This window comes from Ranitomeya imitator, chromosome 2 (genome assembly GCF_032444005.1).
Source record: "Ranitomeya imitator isolate aRanImi1 chromosome 2, aRanImi1.pri, whole genome shotgun sequence".
Taxonomy (NCBI): domain Eukaryota; kingdom Metazoa; phylum Chordata; class Amphibia; order Anura; family Dendrobatidae; genus Ranitomeya; species Ranitomeya imitator.
Window position 1 is genome coordinate 849,332,377 of NC_091283.1, and position 20,907 is coordinate 849,353,283.

General features: G+C 46.7%; 1 protein-coding gene across 1 annotated transcript; it reads right to left on the bottom strand.

Moving 5' to 3' along the window:
• Positions 1-349: 349 nt before the first annotated feature.
• LOC138666891 (S-antigen protein-like) lies at positions 350-20,393 on the bottom strand. The gene is made up of 3 exons (XM_069755071.1): positions 20,324-20,393; positions 1,060-1,358; positions 350-1,000 (listed from the first exon to the last, which is right to left on the bottom strand). Exons 1-3 carry the CDS (start codon positions 20,391-20,393, stop codon positions 350-352), a joined length of 1,020 nt encoding a protein of 339 aa, XP_069611172.1.
• Positions 20,394-20,907: the final 514 nt, after the last annotated feature.

Consider the following 20,907-nt stretch of genomic DNA (forward strand, 5'->3'; position numbering starts at 1 on the left):
CAGTCTCTGGAGGTTACAGTGTCAGTCTCCCCAGTGGTTACAGTGTCAGTCTCCCCAGTGATTACAGCGTCGGTCTCCCTGGTGGTTACAGCATTAGTCTCCCCTGTGGATAAAGCAGCAGTCTCTGGAGGTTATAGCGTCCGTCTCCCCAGTGGTTACAGCAACAGTTTCCACGGTGGTTACAGCATCAGTCTCCCCAGTGGTTACAGCAGCAGTCTCCACGGTGGTTATAGCATCAATCTCTGGAGGTTACAGTGTCAGTCTCCCCGGTGATTACAGCAGCAGTCTCAGGAGGTTACAGTGTCAGTCTCCCCGGTGATTACAGCAGCAGTCCCAGGATGTTACAGTGTCAGTCTCTGGAGGTTACAGTGTCAGTCTCCCCGGTGGTTACAGCGTCAGTCTCCCCGGTGGTTACAGCGTCAGTCTCCCCGGTGGTTACAGCGTCAGTCTCCACGGTGGCTACAACGTCAGTCTCCCCAATGGTTACAGCAGCAGTCTCCCCGGTGGTTACAGCGTCAGTCTCCCCAGTGGTTACAGCATCAGTCTCCCCAGTGGTTACAGCAGCAGTCTCCACGGTGGTTACAGCGTCAGTCTCCCCAGTGGTAACAGCGTCAGTCTCCCCGGTGGTTACAGCAGCAGTCTCCACGGTGGTTACAGCAGCAATCTCCCCAGTGGTTACAGCGTCAGTCTCCCCAGTAGTTACAGCGTCAGTCTCCCCAGTGGTTACAGCGTCAGTCTCCCCAGTAGTTACAGCGTCAGTCTCCCCAGTGGTTACAGCAGCAATCTCCCCAGTGGTTATAGCGTCAGTCTCCCCAGTGGTTACAGCAGCAATCTCCCCAGTGGTTACAGCGTCAGTCTCCCCAGTGGTTACAGCAGCAGTCTCCACGGTGGTTACAGCGTCAGTTTCCCCAGTGGTTACAGCAGCAGTTTCCACGGTGGTTACAGCGTCAGTCTCCCCAGTGGTTACAGCAGCAGTCTCCACGGTGGTTATAGCATCAATCTCAGGAGGTTACAGTGTCAGTCTCTGGAGGTTACAGCGTCAGTCTCCCCAGTGGTTACAGCATCAGTCTCCCCGGTGGTTACAGCAGCAATCTCCCCAGTGGTTACAGCGTCAGTCTCCCCAGTGGTTACAGCGTCAGTCTCCCCGGTGGTTACAGCGTCAGTCTCCCCAGTGGTTACAGCATCAGTCTCCCCAGTGGTTACAGCGTCAGTCTCCCCAGTGGTTACAGCGTCAGTCTCCCCAGTGGTTACAGCGTCAGTCTCCCCAGTGGTTACAGCGTCAGTCTCCCCAGTGGTTACAGCGTCAGTCTCCCCAGTGGTTACAGCGTCTGTCTCCCCAGTGGTTACAGCATCAATCTCTGGAGGTTACAGCGTCAGTCTCACCGGTGGTTACAACAGCAGTCTCTGGAGGTTACAGTGTTAGTTTCCCTGGTGGTTACAGCGTCAGTCTCCCCTGTGGATACAGCAACAGTCTCTGGAGGTTACAGCGTCAGTCTCCCCTGTGGTTACAGTGTCAGTCACTGCAGTTTACAGTGTCAGTTTACCCGGTGGTTGCAGCAGCCTCTGGAGGTTACAGCAGCAGTCTCCCCGGTGGTTACAGCAGTCTCCCAAGTGGTTACAGCGTCAGTTTATGGAGGTGACATTGTCAGTCTCCGGTGGTTACAGCGTCAGCTTCCCTGGAGGTTACAGCAGCAGTCTCTGGAGGTTACAGCAGCAGTCTCTGGAGGTTACAGCAGCAGTCTCTGGAGGTTACAGCAGCAGTCTCTGGAGGTTACAGCAGCAGTCTTCCCAGTGGTTACAGCGACAGTCTCCCCGGTGGTCTCTGGCCTGACCGCACGCCGTCTCCTCACCGCAGCTTATTTCATCGTTCACTCCAATTAAATTGAATTATTAATAATAGTTCTCGGCGTACATTAGGAGTTATAGGCGATGGGCTTTGGCGTTTATGCCGTTTATCGGCAGCACAAATGTTCACTTTGCACTAAATGGTTATTACTTTGCTGGATGCTGGTGGTATTAATAAAGGCTCGCCGGCTGCGAGTTATTGATGCGCCTCTCGCTAATGTTTCATGGCACTGATCGCGGGGAAAATAATTATCACAAAAACTTCAGCTCCATTATAACCCGGTCACAATCCTGCTCAGTAACTCTCCTCCCCGGCAGACGGGTAAAGTGGTTTTCTGTCATTATGTGACATGCAGGAGAGTTCTGCTCCGGAGGTGACACCGCCGGTACCTGCGACGTCACACGCATGCCACACTGCGGCCGCTCTGCCGGGCTTGTATCGTTGCTTCTCTGTTTCCATGTACCGGCTTCCTGCCTGTACACCGCAGCCAATGTAATGAAGCTGAGCAGTAGTATAAATCATAGCGGATAGGAAAAAACCTCTGATGAGATGTGCCTGTGTCAGACGCTTAGACGGTGCAGCTGAGCGACACTTAAGGTATGTGCACATGTAGAAAGTTCCTCTGTGCATTTTTCCGCAGCGGATTTCATAAATCCGCAGTGCAAAACCGCTGCGGTTTTTCCTGCGGATTTATCACGGTTTCTATTGCAGATTCCGCTCCGGTTTTACACCTGCAGTTTTCTATTGGAGCAGGTGTAAAAATGCTGCGGATTCCGCACAAAGAATTGACATGCTGCGGAAAATAAAACGCTGCGTTTCCGCGCGTTTTTTTCCGCAGCATGTGCACTGCGGATTTCGTTTTCCGTAGGTTTACATTGTACTGTAAACTCATGGGAAACTGCTGCCAATCCGCAGCTCCGGAAACGATGCGGATCCGCAACAAAATCCGCAACGTGTGCACATACACTTACTGGTTAGGCTTCTGTCCTTGTGAAGCAGAGGTGCAGTGTAAAGCATAGTGCATAGGCTAGCATGAGCCCAAGCTTCTGATGAGACATTGGTTGTATGATTCTTATAGGTAGTGCAGCTCAGAAAGTCACTGATTGTGTCTCTGAGGAAGCAGAGCTCCAGTGCAAAGCATGAGGAACAAGTATACAAGTGAGCATCTGATGAGCCAGGAGGTGAACTCAGCCTATGATACAGGCTCTGTCCTGACGAGGCCGCTGTCAGGGTGGAGGAAGGTGATATGGCTGTAGATTTGAGCCCTGGTGTGTGCAAGTTGGGGCCCCGGCTGTCAGTCTGCTCCATCTGCGGTGCATTGTATCATGTGGCCTCTGCGGATACATAGGATGCAGGTACTGAGACAGCGAGGCATGGAAGGAGTTAACCATCAATTAAAGTGTTTGTGTACAATGATGTTATCGACATCCTGGTGTGCCTGGTACATTGTACAGGATCCGCAGCCGCTCGATACAACCTCGTCAATTAGCTGCAAATTAACGAGCTGTGGCGTTCACTGCGCAGTGTAAACACTCCACCCCGTGAACAATCACTTAAGAGTACATGTAGAATGTAAAGAAGCCTGCACACACCACATTAGGCGTCTCCGGTACGTGTGGTGACAGTTTTCACATGTACCGGAGACACTGACACACATAAACCCATTTAAGTGAATGGGTCTGTGCACAAGTCAGTGTGTTTCCACAGATCGTGTGTCCGTGGGCAAAACGCACTGACATGTCCACTTTTTACCGCAAAACGTCCTGCACTCATGCACACGGAGAATACACATGGATGTCATCCGTGTGACACGCATCGGCGCCAGGGAAGAAGCGCTACAGTAAGCGCTGTTCCCCGGCGCCGGATGCTGAAGACATTATCATTATTTTCCCTTGCTCTGCCGGCGATCAGCGCAAGCAGGGGAGAATGACTAGAGTTGTGTTCAAGAGATAACAATGACAGCAGGTGGCAACTGATGGGACTATTACTTCCATCAGCCTACACCTGCTACCGCTAATAACAGTAAAAGCAGGAGTGGCTGATAAGAGTATTCCTCACCCGCCGCCTGCCCTGGAAAGAAATATTATTATTATTATAGCGCCATTTATTCCATGGTGCTTTACATGTGAGGAGGGGTATACATAATAAAAACAAGTACAATAATCTTGAACAATACAAGTCACTACTGGTACAGGAGGAGAGAGGACCTGCCCGCGAGGGCTCACAATCTACAAGTGATGGGTGAGAATACAGGAGGAGAGAGGACCCTGCCCGCGAGGGCTCACAATCTACAAGGGATGGGTGAGGATACAGGAGGAGAGAGGACCCTGCCCACGAGGGCTCACAATCTACAAGGGATGGGTGAGGATACAGTAGAGAGGACCCTGCCCGCGAGGGCTCACAATCTACAAGGGATGGGTGAGGATGCAGTAGGTGAGGGCAGAGCTGGTTGAGCAGCGGTTTGGTTGATTGGTGGTTACTGCAGGTTGTAGGCTTGTCGGATGAGGTGGGTCTTCAGGTTCTTTTTGAAGGTTTCGATGGTAGGCGAGAGTCTGATATGTTGCAGTAGAGAATTCCAGAGTATGGGGGATGCGCGAGAGAAATCTTGTATGCGATTGTTGGAAGAGGAGATAAGAGGGAAGTAGAGAAGGAGATCTTGTGAGGATCGGAGGTTGCGTGCAGGAAAGTACCGGGAGACGAGGTCACAGATGTATGGAGGAGACAGGTTGTGGATGGCTTTGTATATCATGGTTAGGCTTTTTTACTGGAGTCTCTGGGTAATGGGGAGCCAGTGAACGGATTAGATGAAAAAAAACAGCGTGGGTTTCCCTCTATTTTCTATAACCAGCCAGGCAAAAGTGACAGCTGGGGGCTGTAACCCTCAACTTTCAGCTTCTGCAAGGCTGGTTATCAAGAATAGAGGGGGTCCCCATGCTGTTTTTTAAACAGATGCACCATTTCTGGTGCTTTGCCCGGCTCTTCCTCTTGCCCTGTAGCTGTGGGAAGTGGGGTTCATGGCACCTTTGTATTGTCAGGTGACATCAAGCCCACGGCTTAGTAATGGAGAGGCGTCTATAAGACACCCATCCATTACTAATCCTATAGTTATATGGTAAATAAGGACACAGCCAGAATAAAGTCCTTTATTGTAAATAAAACAAACCACACTTTTCCATTTTTATTTAAAAATAATAAACACAGTTATACTCACCTAATGCCTAATTCCACTGAATCTCTCATCTCCTATAATAAAATTAAAATAAAAAAAGCCATATCCCTCACCTGTCTGTAGTTCTGACCCACGCTGTAATCCATGTCTGGGGGATAAATAGTTTTCAACCTGGATGGTGCCAAGGTGCGACTGTCCAGGCTGAGAACCACTGGTGAATGAGCTGCTGTGAGCGCAGCATCAGTGACCAGCTGTGACGTCATCAAGGTTACCTCCGGTCACTGAGGCTCTGTTCCCAGCAGGGCTAGTTTTATTGCAGAAGACAATGGTGTTGGTGGAATAGGCGTTAGGTGAGTATGGCTGTGTTTAGTATTTTGAAATACAAATGGTAAACTGTGTTTTATTTTATTTCTAATAAAGGACTTTTTTCCTGCTGTGTCTTTATCTACCATATAGCTATAGGATTAGTAATGGAGAGGTGTTTTATAGACACCTCTCCATTACTGCATAACAATACAAAGGTGACATCAACCCCACAAATATTCTACAGGGCAAGTGGGAAGAGCCCGGCAAATCTAATAGATGTGCCTTTTCTGGACAGCTGCGGGCTGCTATTTTTAGGCTGGGGGCCTATATCAATGGCCCCTTACCAGCCTGAGAATACTAGCCCCCAGCTGTCAGCTTTAGCAAGGCTGGCTGTCAAAGATGGGGGGGTGCCATGCCGTTTTTTTTTTTATTATTTAAATAATTAAAAATAACTTTGGGGACCCCTTTTATTCTTGATAACTAGTGGTGATGAACGTGTGTACTCGTTGCCCGGATTTTCCAGAGCACGATCGGGCGGTCTCCGAGTATTTGTAACTGCTCGGAGATTTAGTTTTTGTTGAGGCAGCTGAATGATTTACATCTGCTAGCCAGCCTGAGCACATGTGGGGGGGTTGCCTGGTTGCTAGGGAATTCCCATATGTATTCAAGCTGTCAGCTGTAAATCATGTAGCAGAGGCAACGAAAACTAAATCTCCGAGCACTAAAAAATACTCGGAGATCACCCGAGCAATGAGTACTCTCGCTCATCACTAATAACCAGCCTTGCTGACAGCTGAGGATTGAAGGCCTTCAGCTGTCAGTTTTGCCTCGCTGGTTGTACAAAATAAAGTGGAACCCACACTGGGTTTTTTAATTTATTTATTTATTTACAAGGCGGGTGAGGAATAGGCCGGGGTCACACTAGCGAGTTTTACGGACGTATGAGAGGCGCAAATTCTATGCATTGCACACGGACCAATGATTCTCTATGGGGCAGCTCCTATCTGCCGTATATTTCTCTGCCGTATTTTACGAGCGTAGAAAATCGCAGCATGCTACGTTTGTCAGCGTATTGCGCAAAAAATTCGCCAATGAAAGTCAATGAAGGCGAGAAAAATACGGATTACGCACGGACCAACAGTGTGACTTGCGAGAAATACGCAGCGGTGTTCTATAGAAAAGCCGGCAATTCAGTGCGGTGTACAGTAACATCACAGTGACAGGTTAGAATAGAATAGATAGAATAAATGTCTACACATAGTATAGGGGTATATATATATATATATATATATATATATATATGTATGTCAGTGAGACACATATACAGTGGGGCAAAAAAGTATTTAGTCAGCAATAGTGCAAGTTCCACCACTTAAAAAGATGAGAGGCGTCTGTAATTTACATCATAGGTAGACCTCAACTATGGGAGACAAACTGAGAAAAAAAAATCCGGAAAATCACATTGTCTGTTTTTTTAACATTTTATTTGCATATTATGGTGGAAAATAAGTATTTGGTCAGAAACAAACAATCAAGATTTCTGGCTCTCACAGACCTGTAACTTCTTCTTTAAGAGTCTCCTCTTTCCTCCACTCATTACCTGTAGTAATGGCACCTGTTTAAACTTGTTATCAGTATAAAAAGACACCTGTGCACACCCTCAAACAGTCTGACTCCAAACTCCACTATGGTGAAGACCAAAGAGCTGTCAAAGGACACCAGAAACAAAATTGTAGCCCTGCACCAGGCTGGGAAGACTGAATCTGCAATAGCCAACCAGCTTGGAGTGAAGAAATCAACAGTGGGAGCAATAATTAGAAAATGGAAGACATACAAGACCACTGATAATCTCCCTCGATCTGGGGCTCCACGCAAAATCCCACCCCGTGGGGTCAGAATGATCACAAGAACGGTGAGCAAAAATCCCAGAACCACGCGGGGGGACCTAGTGAATGAACTGCAGAGAGCTGGGACCAATGTAACAAGGCCTACCATAAGTAACACACTACGCCACCATGGACTCAGATCCTGCAGTGCCAGACGTGTCCCACTGCTTAAGCCAGTACATGTCCGGGCCCGTCTGAAGTTTGCTAGAGAGCATTTGGATGATCCAGAGGAGTTTTGGGAGAATGTCCTATGGTCTGATGAAACCAAACTGGAACTGTTTGGTAGAAACACAACTTGTCGTGTTTGGAGGAAAAAGAATACTGAGTTGCATCCATCAAACACCATACCTACTGTAAAGCATGGTGGTGGAAACATCATGCTTTGGGGCTGTTTCTCTGCAAAGGGGCCAGGATGACTGATCCGGGTACATGAAAGAATGAATGGGGCCATGTATCGTGAGATTTTGAGTGCAAACCTCCTTCCATCAGCAAGGGCATTGAAGATGAAACGTGGCTGGGTCTTTCAACATGACAATGATCCAAAGCACACCGCCAGGGCAACGAAGGAGTGGCTTCGTAAGAAGCATTTCAAGGTCCTGGAGTGGCCTAGCCAGTCTCCAGATCTCAACCCTATAGAAAACCTTTGGAGGGAGTTGAAAGTCCGTGTTGCCAAGCGAAAAGCCAAAAACATCACTGCTCTAGAGGAGATCTGCATGGAGGAATGGGCCAACATACCAACAACAGTGTGTGGCAACCTTGTGAAGACTTACAGAAAACGTTTGACCTCTGTCATTGCCAACAAAGGATATATTACAAAGTATTGAGATGAAAGTTTGTTTCTGACCAAATACTTATTTTCCACCATAATATGCAAATAAAATGTTAAAAAAACAAACAATGTGATTTTCTGGATTTTTTTTTCTCAGTTTGTCTCCCATAGTTGAGGTCTACCTATGATGTAAATTACAGACGCCTCTCATCTTTTTAAGTGGTGGAACTTGCACTATTGCTGACTGACTAAATACTTTTTTGCCCCACTGTATATGTATTTCTATTTCATACATGGCTAGATAGCAGAAAAGCCGGTAATTCAATTGCCGGCTTTTGCTATCTCCTTCCCAAACGCGACAGCATATGAGACATGATTACATACAGTAAACCATTTCATATCCCTTATTTTTTAACATATTCCTCACTAATAATGTTCCAAGTGTCTCTGTGCGAAATTTGGGGGCTCTAGCTGATAAAATAAAGGGTTAAATCGCGGAAAAAACTGGCGTGGGCTCCAGCGCAATTTTCTCCGCCAGAATGGTAAAGCCAGTGACTGAGGGCAGATATTAATAGCCTGGAGAGGGTCCACGGTTATTGCCCCCCCCCCCCTGGCTAAAAACATCTGCCCCCAGCCACCCCAGAAAAGGCACATCTGGAAGATGCGCCTATTCTGGCACTTAGCCTCTCTCTTCCCATTCCCGTGTAGCGGTGGGGATATGGGGTAATGAAGGGTTAATGTCACCTTGCTATTGTAAGGTGACATGAAGCCAGGTTAATAATGGAGAGGTGTCAATAAGACTCCTATTCATTATTAATCCAATAGTAGTAAATGGTTACTAAAACACACATTAGGAGAAAAATATTTTATTGAAATAAAGACGCAGGGTGTTGTAATAGTTTATTATACTCTGGATCCAATTGAAGACCCTTGTCACCTGAAACAAAGTTAAAATAAAAAAAAACAACAATATCCCATACCTTCCGTCGTTCAGTCTTGTCCCACGCTGTAAATCCATCTGAAGGGGTTAAATAATTTTACAACCAGGAGCCTGCTAATGCAGCTGCCCCTCCCTGTAAAAAGTGGGGAATGAATGGAAAGCAGGGGAACGTAGATACCTAGATTTGTGGTGCTGCGCCCCCTGCTGGCATAACCTCAGATGAACTCGAGCGTGAGAAAATATTCAGAAAATTTCCCACGCTCGAGTTCATCTGAAGTTATGCCAGCAGGGGGCGCAGCACCGCAAGTCTAGGTAGCTACGTTCCCCTGCTTTCCATTCATTCCCCACTTTTTACAGGCAGGAGCATAGCTGCATTAGCAGACTTCTGCTTGTAAAATTATTTAACCCCTTCAGATGGATTTACATCGTGGGACTTGACTGTAACATCGGAGAGGTATGGGATATTGTTGTTTTTTTTTATTTTAACTTTGTTTCAGGTGACAAGGGTCCTCAATTGGATTGAGGGTATAATAAACTATTACAACACCCTGTGTCTTTATTTCAATAAAATACTTTTTTCCTAATGTGTGTGTGTTATATTAACCATTTACTACTATTGGATTAATAATGGATAGGTGTCTTATTGATGCCTCTCCATTATTAACCTGGCTTAATGTCACCTTACATTAGCAAGGTGACATTAACCCTTCATTACCCCATATCCCACCGCTACACGGGAGTGGGAAGAGAGAGGCTAAGACCGGAGTCACACTATACCGCAATACAGCCGAGTGCAATGCGATAAAAAATCGCATAGCACTCGGCTCAATGCAATTTTCTCCGTCAGAGTAGTAAAGCCAGTGACTGAGGGCAGATATTAATAGCCTAGAGAGGGACCATGGTTATTGGCCCCCCTGGCTAAAAACATCTGCCCCCAGCCACCCCAGAAAAGGCACATCTGTAAGATGCGCCTATTCTGGCACTTAGCCTCTCTCTTCCCACTCCCGAGTAGCGGTAGGATATGGGGTAATAAAGGGTTAATGTCACCTTGCTATTGTAAGGTGACATTAACCCCTTAGTGACAGAGTCAATTTGGTACTTAATGACCGAGCCAATTTTTGCAATTCTGACCACTGTCACTGGAACACTTTAACGGATCCCGCTGGTTCTGAGATTGATTTTTCGTGGCATATTGTACATCATGTTAGTGGTAACATTTCTTCGATATTACTTGCGATTATTTATGAAAAAAACAAATATGGCGAAAATTTTTAAAATTTTGCAATTTTCAAACTTTGTATTTTTATGCCCTTAAATCAGAGAGATATGTCACGAAAAATAGTTAATAAATAACATTTCCCACATGTCTACTTTACATCAGCACAATTTTGGAAACAAATTTTTTTTTGTTAGGGAGTTATAAGGGTTAAAAGTTGACCAGCAATTTCTCATTTTTACAACACCATTTTTTTTTAAGGACCACATCACTTTTGAAGTCATTTTGAGGGGTCTATATGATAGAAAATAACCAAGTGTGACACCATTCTAAACCTGCACCTCTCAAGGTGCTCAAAACCACATTCAAGAAGTTTATTAACCCTTTACGTGCTTCACAGGAACTGAAACAATGTGGAAGGAAAGAATGAACATTTAACTTTTTTTGCAAACATTTTACTTCGGAACCTTTTTTTTTATTTTCACAAGTGTAAAAACAGAAATTAAACCATAAATTTTGTTTTGCAATTTCTCCTGAATACGCCGATACCACATATGTGGGGGTAAACCACTGTTTGGGCGCACCGCAGAGCTTGGAAGTGAAGGAGCGCCGTTTGACTTTTTCAATGCAGAATTGACAGGAATTGAGATGGGACGCCATGTCGCGTTTGGAAAGCCCCTGATGTGCCTAAACAGTGGAAACCCCCCACAAGTGACACCATTTTGGAAACTAGACCCCTTAAGGAACTTATCTAGATTTGTGGTGAGCAGTTTAAACCCCCAGGTGCTTCACAGAAGTTTATAACGTAGAGCCGTGAAAATACAAAATCGCATTTTTTCTACAAAAATGATTTTTTTTGCCCCCAAATTTTTATTTTCACAAGGGTAACAGGAGAAATTAGACCACAAAAGTTGTTATGCAATTTCTCCTGAGTACATCAATACCCCATATGTGGGGGTAAACCACTGTTTGGGCGCACCGCAGAGCTTGGAAGAGAAGAAGTGCCGTTTTACTTTTTCAATGTAGAATTGGCTGGAATTGAGATCGGACGCCATGTCGCATTTGGAGAGCCCCTGATGTGCCTAAACAGTAGAAACCCTCCACAAGTGACCCCATTTTGGAAACTAGACCCCCCATGGAACTTATCTAGATGTGTGGTGAGAACTTTGAATGCCCAAGTGCTTCATAGAAGTTTATAATGCAGAGTCGTGAAAATAAAATTTATTTTTTTTTCCACAAAAAAGATATTGTAACCCCCAAGTTTTTATTTTCACAAGGGTAACAGGAGAAATTGGACCGCAAAAGTTGTTGTCCAATTTATCCCGAGTACGCTGATGCCCCATATGTGGGGGTAAACCACTGTTTGGGCGCACGGCAGAGCTCGGAAGGGAAGGAGCGCCGTTTTGGAATGCAGACTTTGATAGAATGGTCTGTGGGCGTTATGTTGCGTTTGCAGAGCCCCTGATGTACCTAAACAGTAGTAACCCCCCACAAGTGACCCCATTTTGGAAACTAGACCCACCAAGGAACTTATCTAGATGTGTGGTGAGAACTATGAATGCCCAAGTGCTTCACAGAAGTTTATAATGCAGAGTTGTGAAAATAAAAAATATTTTTTTTCCACAAAAAATATTTTGTAGCCCCCAAGTTTTTATTTTCACAAGGGTAACAGGAGAAATTAGACCGCAAAAGTTGTCCAATTTATCCCGAGTACGCTGATGCCCCATATGTGGGGGTAAATGTTGTGAATTCTGCTCTTGGGCTCCCTCCGGTGGTTATGAGTGGTAGTGCTGCGGTCTGTGGATCGCAGCATTCATCAGGTGTGTTCAATTTGGACTCAGCTATTTAGTCCTGCTTTATCCTTTAGTCTGTGCCAGTTGTCCATTGTTTTTGGAGGATTTCTTCTCTTCTGGTCTCTCCTGTTTGCTGTGTTTTTCTACAAAGATAAGACCTGGCTTTGTTTTTGCTGTCCACCTGCTGTGGACCTTATAGTTCTGTGCATTTTCATGTTTGTCTTGTCCAGCTTTGTCTGTGAAGGATTTTTTGCAGCCAAGCTGTGTCTCTGGAGATGCAGATATACCCTCCATGTCTTTAGTCAGATGTGGTGATTTGTATTTTCTGTGGTGGATATTTTCTAGTGTTTTAATACTGACCGCATAGTACTCTGTTCTATTCTTTCTTTTTAGCTAGTATGGCCTCCTATGCTAAATTCTGATTTCATGTCTGCGTACGTTATTTCCCTCTCCTCTCACCGTCAATATTTGTGGGGGGCTATCTATCCTTTGGGGATTTTCTCTGAGGCAAGATAGGTTTCCTGTTTCTGTCTTTAGGGGTAGTTAGCTCTTAGGCTGTGTCGAGGGGTCAAGGGAGTGTTAGGTACCCCCCACGGCTACTTCTAGTTGCGCTGCTAGGTTCAGGGTTTGCGGTCAGTACAGGGACCACCTTCTCCAGAGTCCGTCTCATGCTGCTCCTAGGCCACCAGATCATAACAGTACAACTGGCCAACAATGAGTTAATTGCATCTCAGAAGAAGGGAGGGAAGGTTTTGAGCCATTTTTTTTCCTTAGCCTGTTTTGTATTTTCCTCCCTCTTAATCTCTGGGTGGCTACGGAATCTAGTAATAACATGAATGTTCAGGAGTTAGTTTCTCGGGTGGATCAGCTTGCTGCTAGGGTACAGGGTATTTCAGATTATATTATTCAGACTCCTGCCTTAGAACCTAAGATTCCCACTCCTGATTTATTTTTTGATGACAGATCCAAATTTTTGAGTTTCAAAAATAACTGTAAACTGTTTTTTGCATTGAGACCCCGATCTTCTGGTGATCCAATTCAGCAGGTTAAAATCTTCATATCTCTGCTGCGTGGTGACCCACAGGATTGGGAATTTTCCCTGGAAACTGGCAATCCTGCTTTGCTTAATGTTGATTCTTTCAGGCATTGGGTTTGTTGTATGATGAGCCTAATTCTGTGGATCAGGCTGAGAAAATCTTGTTGGCCCTGTGTCAAGGTCAAGAAGCGGCAGAATCGTATTGCCAGAAATTTAGAAAATGGTCTGTACTGACTAAATGGAATGAAGATGCCTTGGCGGCAATTTTCAGAAAGGGTCTTTCTGAATCCATTAAAGATGTTATGGTGGGGTTCCCCACGCCTGCTGGTCTGAGTGATTCTATGTCTCTGGCCATTCAGATTGATCGGCGCTTGCGCGAGCGCAGAGTTGTGCACACTGTGGCGTTGTCCTCTGAGCGGAGCCCTGAGCCTATGCAGTGTGATAGGATTTTGTCTAGAGCTGAACGTCAAAGATTCAGGCGTCAGAATAGGTTGTGTTTTTACTGCGGCGATTCTGCTCATGTTATTTCTGATTGCCCTAAGCGTACAAAGAGAATCGCTAGTTCTGTTACCATCAGTACTATACAACCTAAATTTCTGTTATCTGTGACCTTGATCTGCTCGTTATCATCATTTTCTGTCATGGCATTTGTGGATTCAGGCGCCGCTCTGAACTTAATGGACTTAGAATTTGCCAGACGTTGTGGTTTCCCCTTGCAGCCTTTGCAGAACCCTATTCCTTTAAGGGGCATTGATGCTACACCGTTGGCTAAAAATAAACCTCAGTTTTGGACACAGCTGACCATGCGCATGGCGCCAGCCCATCAGGAAGATTGTCGTTTTCTGGTGTTGCATAATTTGCATGATGATATTGTGCTGGGTTTTCCATGGTTGCATGTACATAATCCGGTGTTAGATTGGAGATCTATGTCTGTGACTAGTTGGGGTTGTCAGGGGGTTCATGGTCACGTTCCTTTGATGTCAATTTCCTCTTCCCCCTCTTCTGAAATTCCTGAGTTTGTCAGATTTCCAGGATGTATTCGATGAGCCCAAATCCAGTTCCCTTCCACCGCATAGGGACTGTGATTGTGCTATTGACTTGATTCCAGGTTGTAAGTTCCCTAAGGGCCGACTTTTCAACCTGTCTGGGCCAGAACATGCCGCCATGCGGAGCTATATTAAGGAGTCTTTGGAGAAGGGGCATATTCGGCCATCTTCTTCACCATTGGGAGCAGGTTTTTTTTTTTGTTGCCAAGAAGGATGGCTCCTTGAGACCCTGTATTGATTATCGCCTCTTGAATAAGATCACGGTCAAATTTCAATACCCTTTGCCTTTGCTTACTGATTTGTTTGCTAGGATTAAGGGGGCTAGCTGGTTTACTAAGATTGACCTTCGAGGGGCATATAATCTTATTCGTATTAAGCAGGGTGACGAATGGAAAACTGCATTTAATACGCCCGAAGGCCATTTTGAATACCTTGTGATGCCATTCGGACTCTCTAATGCCCCATCTGTGTTTCAATCCTTCATGCATGATATCTTTCGGAGTTATCTTGATAAATTCATGGTTGTATATTTGGATGATATTTTGATTTTTTCCAATGATTGGGAGTCTCATGTGAAACAGGTCAGGATGGTATTTCAGATCCTCCGTGATAATGCTTTATTTGTGAAGGGATCAAAGTGCCTCTTTGGAGTGCAGAAGGTTTCTTTTTTGGGTTTCATTTTTTCTCCCTCATCTATAGAAATGGATCCGGTTAAGGTTCAGGCCATTCATGATTGGATTCAGCCCACATCTGTGAAGAGCCTTCAGAAATTCTTGGGCTTTGCTAATTTTTATCGTCGTTTCATTGCCAACTTCTCCAGTGTGGTTAAACCTTTGACCGATTTGACGAAGAAAGGCGCTGATGTGACGAATTGCTCCTCCGCGGCTGTTTCTGCCTTTCAGGAGCTTAAACGCCGATTTACTTCTGCCCCTGTGTTGCGTCAGCTGGATGTTTCTCTTTTATTTCAGGTTGAGGTTGACGCGTCTGAGATTGGGGCAGGGGCCGATTTGTCTCAGAAGAATTCTGATGGTTCCTTGATGAAACCGTGTGCCTTCTTTTCTCGGAAGTTTTCGCCTGCGGAACGCAATTATGATGTCGGCAATCGGGAGTTGTTGGCTATGAAGTGGGCATTTGAGGAGTGGCGTCATTGGCTTGAGGGGGCCAAGCACCGTATTGTGGTCCTCCTGACCGATCATAAGAATCTGATTTACCTCGAGTCTGCCAAACGGCTGAATCCTAGACAGGCTCGATGTTCGCTCTTTTTCTCCCCTTTTGATTTTGTGGTTTCATACCTTCCGGGATCTAAAAATGTGAAGGCTGATGCCCTGTCAAGGAGTTTTGTGCCTGACTCTCCGGGTGTTCCGGAGCCGGCGGGTATTCTTAAAGAAGGGGTAATTTTGTCTGCCATTTCCCCTGATTTGCGGCGTGTGCTGCAAAAGTTTCAGGCTGATAGACCTGACCGTTGTCCTACGGAGAAACTGTTTGTCCCTGATAGATGGACTGGTAGAGTTATCTCGGAGATTCATTGTTCAGTATTGGCTGGTCATCCTGGAATCTTTGGTATCAGAGATTTGGTGGCTAGATCTTTTTGGTGGCCTTCTTTGTCACGGGATGTGCGTTCTTTTGTGCAGTCCTGTGGGATTTGTGCTCGGGCTAAGCCCTGCTGTTCTCGTGCCAGTGGGTTGCTTTTGCCCTTGCCGATTCCGAAGAGGCCCTGGACGCATATTTCCATGGATTTTATTTCTGATCTCCCTGTTTCTCAAAAGATGTCGGTCATTTGGGTGGTTTGTGATCGCTTCTCTAAGATGGTCCATTTGGTACCCTTATCTAAACTGCCTTCCTCCTCTGATTTGGTGCCATTGTTTTTCCAGCATGTGGTTCGTTTGCATGGCATTCCGGAGAACATCGTCTCGGACAGAGGTTCCCAGTTTGTTTCGAGGTTTTGGCGGTCCTTTTGCGCTAAGATGGGCATTGATTTGTCTTTTTCTTTGGCTTTCCATCCTCAGACTAATGGCCAAACCGAACGAACTAATTAGACTTTGGAGACATATCTGAGATGCTTTGTTTCTGCTGATCAGGATGATTGGGTGTACTTCTTGCCTTTGGCTGAGTTCGCCCTTAATAATCGGGCCAGCTCGGCTACTTTAGTTTCTCCTTTTTTCTGCAATTCTGGTTTCCATCCTCGTTTCTCTTCAGGGCAGGTTGAGCCTTCGGACTGTCCTGGTGTGGATGCGGTGGTGGACAGGTTGCAGCAGATTTGGACTCATGTGGCGGACAATTTGACATTGTCTCAGGAGAAGGCTCAACGTTTCGCTTGATTTTGTGGTCTCCTACATTCCTGGTACTAAGAATGTTAAGGCGGATGCCCTCTCTAGGAGTTTTTTTCCTGATTCCCTTCTAGTCTCTCCTGTTTGCTGTGCTTTTCTACAAAGATAAGTCCTGGCTTTGTTTTTGCTGTCCACCTGCTGTGGACCTTATAGTTCTGTGCATTTTCATGTTTTTGTCTTGTCCAGCTTTGTCTGTGAAGGATTTTTTTTGCATCCTAGCTATTTCTCTGGAGATGCAGATATACCCCCCATGTCTTTAGTCAGATGTGGTGATCCGTATTTTCTGCGGTGGATATTTTCTAGTGTTTTTATACTGACCGCATAGTACTCTGTTCTATTCTTTCTTTTTAGCTAGTATGGCCTCCTATGCTAAATTCTGATTTCATGTCTGCGTACGTTATTTCCCTCTTCTCTCACCGTCAATATTTGTGGGGGGCTATCTATCCTTTGGGGATTTTCTCTGAGGCAAGATAGGTTTCCTGTTTCTGTCTTTAGGGGTAGTTAGCTCTTAGGCTGTGTCGAGGGGTCTAGGGAGTGTTAGGTACCCCCCACGGCTACTTCTAGTTCCGCTGCTAGGTTCAGGGTTTGCGGTCAGTACAGGGACCACCTTCTCCAGAGTCCGTCTCATGCTGCTCCTAGGCCACCAGATCATAACAGGTAAACCACTGTTTGGGCACACGGCAGAGCTCAGAAGGGAGGGAGCACAATTTGACTTTTTGAGCGCAAAATTGGCTGTCGTGTTTGGAGACCCCCTGATGTACCTAAACAGTGGAAACCCCCCAATTCTGACTCCAACCCTAACCCCAACACACCCCTAACCCTAATCCCAACCGGATCCATAATCCTAATCACAACCCTAACGATAATCACAATCCTAACCCCAAAACAACCCTAATGTCAACCCTAACCCTAATCAAAACCCTAAATCCAACACACCCCTAATCCTAATCTCAACCCTAACCTCAAACCTAACCCTAATCCCAATATACCCCTAATCTCAACCCTAACCTTAACCCTAATCCCAAACCTAACCCTAATCCCAAGCGTAACCCTAATGCCAACCCTAACCCTAATACCAACCCTAATCCAAACCCTAATCCCAACTCTAACCCTAACTTTAGCCGCAGCCCTAACCCTAAATTTAGCCCTAACCCTAACTTTAGCCCCAACCCTAACCCTAGCCCTAACTTTAGCCCCAACCCTAACCCTAGCCCTAAGGCTACTTTCACACTTGCGTCGTGTGGCATCGGTCGCAATCCGTCGTTTTGGACAAAAACAGATCCTGCAAATGTGCCCCCAGGATGCGTGTTTTGCCCATAGACTTGTATTGCCGATGGATCGCAACGGATGGCCACACGTCGCGTCCGCCGTACACTGGATCAGTTGTGTTTTGACGGACCGTCGGCACAAAAAATGTTGAATGTAACGTTTTTTTTTGTACGTCGTGTCCGCCATTTCCGACCGCGCATGCGTGGCTGTAACTCCGCCCCCTCCTCCCCAGGACATAGACTGGGCAGCGGATGCGTTGAAAAACTGCATCCGCTGCCCACGTTGTGCACAATTTTCACAACGTGCGTTGGTATGTCGGGCCGACGCATTGCGACGACCCCGTACCAACGCAAGTGTGAAAGAAGCCTAACCCTAAATTTAGCCCCAAACCTAACCCTATATTTAGCCCCAACCCTAACCCTAAATTTAGCCCTAACCCTAAATTTAGCCCCAACTACTCTACCTGCTGGCCGGCAGAATATGGCGGGCGCACTGCGCATGCGCCCGCCATTTTCTTTCCGGAGAAAGAAGCTGGCGGCCAGGAGAAGAACCAGGAGGACCCAGGGACACCGGTAAGTATAGCAGGGTCCCCGAATTCCCCTATTTCTCTGTTCTCTGATGTGCGATCACATCATAGGACAGAGAATGAAAGATCGCTTTTTCTTTTTTTTTTTGCGATCGCCGGTAAACAGTTAATTACCGGCGATCGCAAAACAGGGTTCGGTAAAAACCGACCCCGATCATGTTATTTGGGGTCTTGGCTACCCCCGGCAGCCTAGACCCCAAAGACCTTCCTGGTGCCTGCCGGCAGGCGCACTGCGCATGCGCCCGGCATTTTTTGGCCGGAACAAGATGGCGGCGCCCTCGGGAGCCACGAGGAGCACCGGGGGAGACAGGTGAGTATCGGGGGGCTATCGGGGACCCCATTTCTCTGTCCTCTGATGTTCCATCACATCGGAGGACAGAGAAATTAAATGGGAAATCACTTTTTTTTTTTTGCGATCGCCAGTAAAGGGTTAATTACTGGCGATCGCAACCCGGGGTCGGTAAACCCCCCCGAATCATGTTCTCTGGGGTCTCGGCTACCCCCAGCAACCGAGACCCCAGAGAAAATCCGACTCTGGGGGGCGCTATTCACTTTTTCCACAGCGCCGTTAATTAACGGCGCTGTGGTTTAAGTACCCTTAACTGCCGCCGTTAAAAGGCGTATCGGCGGTCGCTAAGGGGTTAAGCCAGGTTAATAATGAAGAGGCGTCAATAAGACACCTATCCATTATTAATCCTATAGTAATAAAGGGTTAATAATACACACACCTTAGGAAAAAAGTATTTTAATGAAATAAAGACACAGGGTGTTGTAATAGTTTATTATACTCTCAATCCAATTGATGATATCTGAGTGGTGTGCGCTGTCTCATAGGCTTATATGGGTGCGAGTGAGCCGACAAAACATCGCCTGCTGGGATCTGCCCCCTGGCGTAACATTGGGCCGAGTGCAATGCGATTTTTAATTACATTGCACTTGTCCGTTTAAATCGCCAGTGTGACCCCGGCCTTACTGAGCTGGCGGTGCCTCCTTGTGAATGATGAGATCAGGAGGCAGGAGAGGAAATGAAGAGGCTCATAAGTGCAGCACTCCATTGTACCCAGCCTGTGCACCAGATGGATTAGCACTAGAGATGGGTGCGTGTGCTCGTTGCTCGGGTGACCTGTGACTGCTCGGAGATTTAGTTTTTGTTGCCTCAGCTGCATGATTTACAGCTGCTAGCCAGCCTGAGTACATGTGGGGGTTGCCTGGTTGCTATGGAATCCCCACATGTAATCAAGCTGTCTATCAGCTGTAGGGCTATGTGCACATCTTGTGGATTTTGCTGCGGATTCGCAGCAGTTTTCCCTGAGTTTACAGTACCGTGTAAACCTATGGAAAACAAAATCCGCTGTGCTCATGGTGCAGAAAATACCGTGCGGAAACGTAGCGTTGTTTATTCCGCAGCATGTCAATTGTTTGTGCGGTTTACACCTGCTCCATAATAGGAATCTGCAGGAGTAAAACCGCAGGTGGAATCCGCACAAAAACCGAAAAATAACGCAGTAATTCCGCAGGTAATTCACAGTGCGGTTTACCTGCGGATTTACCAAAATCAGTCCGGAAAAATCCGCAGGACTTTCCGCAACGTGTGCACATGGCCTGAACCGAGCAGTCCCAAATACTCGGGGGTCAGCCGAACAACGAGTCCTCGCACTCATCACTAATTAGCACCGCGCTCATCACTAATTATCACAGTGTTCAGCCGCAGACGATGAGGGATCAGATACTTTTGCGTCTGTTATTTTACTATTTTCGAATCCTTGCGAGCAGGACGACTCTGCCTCTTCTGGATTTGCGGACGGCGGTGCTTATTCTGCGACATTTTCTGTGTTTGTGGCCTCTGTTCTCAGACGCCTTGTACAGTGCGGCTGCTCCATCTAGTGTTATTACAGGAGTGTGTAATAATCTCAGCGCTGCAAACGATCCCGAGCATTGTGCCCCAGAATAAACCATAGACCCCAGGAATACCTGCGGCTCTGCCTGAGCGCGGACACAAAGGGTTAAGACGCCGGTTCTGTTGTATCAGCAGAGCAGCCATGTTTCATTTTTATGGCAGTCATTCAATCTGCAATGTGCCTTGTCTGATATACTCGGCTATTATGGCGGCACATTACCAGGCATCTTTTATTACCGCACGTCTCTGATTTCTCGTCACTGTGAAAGTGATATATCTGTAGTGTGGAGCCGATATCAGGAGTCATGTCGCCATATTATATACCGCCACATGTGACCGCTGCTTCATATGGAGCCTTGTGCTCTGCAGTCTGTGGTATGGATGGTACAAAAAAGCCCCACCAGCCTGCCCCCTAATACTGCCAGCAGCCTGCCCCCTAATACTGCCACCAGTGTGCCCCCTAATACTGCCAGCAATCTGCCCCCTAATACTGCCACCAGTCTGCCCCCTAATACTGCCACCAGCCTGCCCCCTAATACTGCCACCAGTGTGCCCCCTAATACTGCCAGCAATCTGCCCCCTAATACTGCCACCAGTCTGCCCCCTAATACTGCCACCAGCCTGCCCCCTAATACTGCCAGCAGCCTGCCCCCTAATACTGCCACCAGTCTGCCCCCTAATACTGCCACCAGTCTGCCCCCTAATACTGCCACCAGCCTGCCCCCTAATACTGCCAGCAGCCTGCCCCCTAATACTGCCACCAGTCTGCCCCCTAATACTGCCAGCAGCCTGCCCCCTAATACTGCCAGCAGCCTGCCCCC